The sequence below is a fragment of the Sinocyclocheilus anshuiensis genome, unplaced genomic scaffold (genome assembly GCF_001515605.1).
Source record: "Sinocyclocheilus anshuiensis isolate Anshui unplaced genomic scaffold, SAMN03320099.WGS_v1.1 scaffold1094, whole genome shotgun sequence".
Classification (NCBI taxonomy): Eukaryota; Metazoa; Chordata; class Actinopteri; order Cypriniformes; family Cyprinidae; genus Sinocyclocheilus; species Sinocyclocheilus anshuiensis.
This window is the reverse complement of record NW_015536578.1, coordinates 551718-557264: the sequence shown is the minus strand read 5'-3', so window position 1 is coordinate 557264 and position 5547 is coordinate 551718. Positions and strand designations below refer to the sequence as shown.

The 5547-nt window shown below is 38.4% G+C and overlaps 1 protein-coding gene across 2 annotated transcripts in view; it reads right to left on the bottom strand.

The window, feature by feature from the left end:
- LOC107702910 (collagen alpha-1(IV) chain-like) overlaps positions 1-5547 on the bottom strand; it is a 61930-nt gene that overhangs the window by 12421 nt on the left and 43962 nt on the right. For both annotated transcript variants that reach the window (XM_016505352.1, XM_016505362.1), the window contains 10 exons: positions 4702-4815; positions 4424-4591; positions 4239-4328; positions 3976-4128; positions 3528-3626; positions 3324-3413; positions 2859-2998; positions 2637-2763; positions 2419-2499; positions 2114-2212 (listed from right to left, as the gene is read on the bottom strand). In XM_016505352.1, the coding sequence (XP_016360838.1) occupies positions 2114-2212; positions 2419-2499; positions 2637-2763; positions 2859-2998; positions 3324-3413; positions 3528-3626; positions 3976-4128; positions 4239-4328; positions 4424-4591; positions 4702-4815 (1161 nt within the window). The remainder of the gene's footprint in view (positions 1-2113; positions 2213-2418; positions 2500-2636; positions 2764-2858; positions 2999-3323; positions 3414-3527; positions 3627-3975; positions 4129-4238; positions 4329-4423; positions 4592-4701; positions 4816-5547) is intronic.

Here is a 5547-nt window from a genome sequence, read left to right as displayed (position 1 = left end):
GTTGTGGTTGCAACAAAGTGGTTGCCAAGCAACACACAAAGTAAACAAAGGTGTATGTTTGTAGAGTAATTTACAATAACTTCGAACGAGGCTGAACCAATCAGAATCAAGGAACGGAATTATCCGTTTTATAATTGGGGATATAGTAATGACCTTAGTGTACTGGTTGACAGGGCTGAACATCCTGTACTTTAGTTTGGAACCGATTTCACAGTAATATTTAAGAAAAAATTAGGGTTGCACGATGATAATACAGGATCTTTTTAATATGTAGATATATTTGGGGGGGGAAATCAAGAATGATTAGGGTGTCTGTTAGGGTTAGGGTGAATCTTTAAAAAAAAAAAAACACTGAAAAATGACTTTTTAATACAGTATAAATACTATTTATTTATACTCTTTACAAGAACCAACTCAAACCATTTTCATTATACATCAGTTACTTGTGTACTAAAATGCATTCAAAATGTATGAAATGTAGGAAGAACTGAAACCACACATATGAAAAAAAGACATATTCTGGCCATATAAACATATAAAGCTCAAATTTTATACAAAGGCATTTCATCTTAAACATATATGAAAGTGTAGGAAAATGCAGATACAGCTGGCTAATGAGAGGTTCATTAACTGTAATCTAGGTCAATTTTAGCATGCATCCCGGTATGATTTCTCCCAGTATAACAAAAGGAAAAGTATTAAGACTTGAAACATTTTAAATAAAGATAATTGCTTTACCAAGTTCAAGATTGAGGATGATTTTCTGCAAGCTTTTTTCAACATAAATTAAAACATTATTTAATTTTTATAATTCACAATTTATGTATACAGTGCAACAGCAAAAACGGTGAGTTTTGTTGATAAATGTTACATTTGTTTAGAGCATTTTCTATGCATATATAAATAACTACAAATCAAGCTGCAATACCAAAAAAAAAAAAAATACTATACCAGTTGCCTTAAACTGACTGTATATAGATATATACGGATCCATTCAGAATTATTAAACAGAGCAAAACACAAATTAAAAAAGTAAATAAAAACATCCTGAATTTGTCGAATGTGGCGATCTGAAGGAGGCTCGACATCACCAGTGAACAGTTCCTCTGTAAGAGGGAGTGTTCGTGTCTGTGTTTTAGTGTCTACATAAACACCACTGACCAATGCAAACTCCTATAAAAACACACTTCTTCAGTGAGTGTCCATTTTAAAACACTTTCCAGATATGTGACCATACTGAAATGTGCTTGTGGAAAAAGCTATCAGAGAGAGCACATGCATTCTGTTTGTTTGCACATTAATAATAACGGACTTGCGCGTCTAATAGTGTACGATTGCTCAGTGGTGGACAGTAACGGAGTAGTTTTACTTCGTTACTGTACGTACTTTCACTCGAGTAAAATTGAAAACTGAGTACTTTTACTTTTACTGGAGTAATATTTTATTATACGTATCTATACTTTTACTCAAGTACTTGATTTGTGTACTTCGTCCACCACTGCGATTGCTGTATGTCACCATAATTATCTTTACCTCCATTACAATCGTCATCCATTTATACTGTACTGGTGAGATACTGATTTGCTTTATTCAGCCCATACAGACTAGTCCTGACTTCATATTTCTTATTTATAGAGTTTGTTCCCACCAATCACTGCACAAGTTCAGGTTACGTATGATGACGAAAGCACGTTAGTGCTCGCCCTCACGGAACTCATAGAGATTGCATTGCAGTGCCTGCAGTTCGAAAAAAAAGTATTTGTATGGAAGTCTGTGAGAACAGTCTGGGCGATTCTCGGCCATGGTGAAATCGCCCAAAAAGGGTCGGTACTCCACAGAACGTGACTTGACGCTGATTGGACTATGTATCCAGAGGCAAAACAAACATAAAGTCTATATTAGAACAGTGACAGCTGGTTGAATGTAATAGAAAAAAAATCCTCCCTTTTTCACTGGTGGTGCAGCGCCCTATCGTCCTAATGAAGAAACCGCCCCTGACTATGCAATCATTACTGAATTAGAGACCCACTGTCCCAAAAAGAGTTTCTAAAGCACTTTAAATTAGCAGCATTAATACATAATCTTACTGATAATCTTAGCTACATAATCTTACCGGGTTCTCCTCTCGCTCCAATAAATCCAGGAATGCCATCTACCCCTGGTTTGCCTTTCTCCCCAGGCAGACCTGGTGGACCCTGTAGACCAGGCTCACCTAGTCAAAAAATAAAAAATAATAAAATCAATTTTCACCACTAAATGTATGCAGCCCATTTGAAGCTTGCTTTAAATTAACTTCCTTCATGCACACTTGTTTTGTGTTTCTCAGAAGTTTTCTAAGGTAAAGAAACTTTTTCAATGTGTCTAGAAACATTACGGGTGCCTTAAACAAATCTCAAGGGGAAATTTAGTTTGACTTACCTGGACGTCCTTGAAACCCAGGTTCTCCTGTAGACCCCGGCAACCCGCTGACACCTTTCTCACCTGGTTTCCCTGGACTGCCTGCTCAGAAAATAATATGATTGGTACAGTGTATTATAATAAAAAATTATTGTATTAGTGCCTCAATGTGTTCATAACACTGGCTGATAAACAGTGTATTTCAGTGTAATTTGCATTAGTCATTGTAATCATCTTGCCTTGGTAACCAGTCGATCCTGTGTCTCCTTTAAGTCCTTGAATTCCAGGGCTTCCTGGGATGCCCATTGTACCCTTCTGTCCCTTATGTCCAGGTTCACCAGGGAAACCAGGGGTGCCAACATTTCCCTGTAAGTATGAGATGAGACAAAGGAAGACATATACTGTATTGTTAATGTGCAAATTTTTAGACTCGATGTTTATACTAATACAACAACACAAACTTTCACTCCAGGGGGACCGGGGATTCCTATTCCTGCTGCACCAGGATCTCCTTTATCTCCTTTGGTTCCATCAACACCCTTAGATCCAGGGTGACCCAGTGACCCACCAACACCTTTAATACCTTTTGGCCCCATTGAACCTAAAGAACCACAAAATGTTCACTAAAAAGTGATCAAGCGACAAGCAACAGTACCAGAGTTTATTAATTATAACAAAACTGCCTCAATGATTAATAATATTTGAAAACTATTACTTATATTTATTCAGAAGGCATATGATGTAACCAACATGCAGGTATATAATACAGGAAATTATACCCAGCAGACCCATTTTTCAAAAACATAAACACAAATGCAAATGTAAAATTCTAAGAACTAGCCTTTTTCTTCCTTTTAAAATGTTATTTTTTTCTTTTCTTTATTTGTCGTCAACCCACATGCAGAAGTGGAGAGCACTATATTTACCTGGGTATCCCATGTCTCCTCTTTGACCTGGGTCTCCAGGTTCTCCAGTTCGTCCTGACTCCCCGGGGACTCCAGGGTCTCCTTTCTCACCTGGAGTGGAGCCACAGTTATTAAATAATGTTCTCATAATAACATTATTGAATCATGGTACTTAATAGCTACCATAATTTTAATTTGACTACAGATTATTATCTGGGGACTAACCTTGCTGTCCACGTGAACCTGGCATTCCATCTTTTCCTGGCATTCCAGGGTCTCCAGCTGTTCCAGGAAACCCCCTTTCTCCAGTAGGACCAGGATCACCTGATAGACAAGGTTGAAATATAAAGACTAATAAGTTTATAGTTCACTGATTTTCAACCAGACACCAACGGAAGCCAACAATCCAGAGATGTGTGCTTCCTTAAAACTCCAACAAAGATTCATGTTATTTTATTGCATATGTTTAGGTCATCTTCAAAATATAAAAACAAAAAATGTCTGACAATATATTTTATGTTAACATTTTTGTTGTTGGTGGTGGTGGTAAATTTTTTTCTTGAACATTTTTGTAGTTGTTCTGTTGCATGGAAATTTGCCATTAGTTTTGGTCCTGAAACCTCTATGACAAACACCTCTCTCTCCCTCTTTCTCTCGCTCTCTCTCTCTGTACCTCTGTCTCCGATGTCTCCTTTGTCTCCTTTCATGTGATCCATGTCAACATCACTCATGTTTCCAGTTGGCCCCTGTAGACCCGGTTCTCCTCTCTCACCTTTGGTACCTGGATCACCAAACTCTCCCCTGATCCCAATCAAACCGGGGTCACCTGAAAGAGACAGAACAACATCATGAAATTTAGCTAATGCAACTCTGAATGTGCCCCTGTCAAAGTAAGATATCAGTATAGTCCAAATAATAAGAATTGTGTTCTAATACCTTTTTGTCCAGGTTCTCCAGAGTTTCCATCAGGACCTAAAAGTCCAGGGGATCCTGTCATTCCCATGATTCCAATTTCTCCTTTTGGACCTGAAAAAAAACCCCATTAAAATATGAATCAACTTAAGGTAAACAAACATGTGCGAGGAGAACGTCAGGAATAATGGGTGTCAAGAAACACTCACCACGTTCACCAGGAAAGCCATCTCTTCCTGGAGGTCCTTGTTCTCCTGGAAAACCGTTAGATCCTGGTAGACCTGGGACACCAGGGCTACCCCTGTCTCCTGGAGCGCCAGGCATGACTAAACCAGGTTGGCCTTGATAACCTTTCTCACCCTTTATACCGATCTGACCTAGGACATCATCAAGACTTGTTACATATCATGTGAGATATGAACATCTAGGCATGTGTGTGTGCATATACTATACACCTTTGTTGGTGCTAATCAATTGAAAAACTCACCAAGGGGTCCAGGGCCTCCAGGTGGCCCCATTGGTCCAGGTGGTCCAGGTTCTCCAAGCCCTAGAGTACCTGGCGGCCCCACCGCACCACGAGCTCCAGGTGGCCCAGGGTTACCTGCAAAAGTCCAAATGAATTTAATGTTCTTATACCATCTGAACCCATCCCCTTCGATTTCTTGCAAGCCATTTCTCCAACAATCTCTTGAGGCACTGAAATCATTGTCTGACACCTATGAAGGTAAAATGATGCCTAAAAGATTCGCATGCGCAGGGTAAGATTTGTGAAAGTGTAAATCGTGTTTCAAGTGTAAGAAAAAAATGATTTGCAGCGTTTTACTGTTTTTTTGTAAGTGTAATTCATGTATTGTGAAACTGCAGCTTCATGCTAATGCAAAATAAATGACTTTTTTCGCCAAAGTACAGCCAAAAGCATTGTAAGCCTGTGAACAGCGTTTTGCAAGCAAAAACAACCGTATCAAGAACTGCAGAACGGATTGACTGCGTAAAACCAATCTGTGTGTGTAAAAAATAAACTGTTGCAAATATCTAAATGATTTCTTGTGTGCGTAGGGCAAAAAGTTCCCCAAATAACCCGATATGTACTTCTGCGCACTGTTGCTAACTCTCGCAAGATAAATAAGCAACCGCAGCTTCAGAAACAAGCCCAAAACAAGCCCAATATTTTTTGATGATTTATTATCATCAATATTATGTATTATCAATTATTTATTGGTAATAAATAATTGATAATACATAATATTGATGATAATAAATCATCAAAAAATATTGGGCTTGTTTTGGGCTTGTTTTTGAAGCTGCGGTTGCTTATTTATCTTGCGAGAGTTAG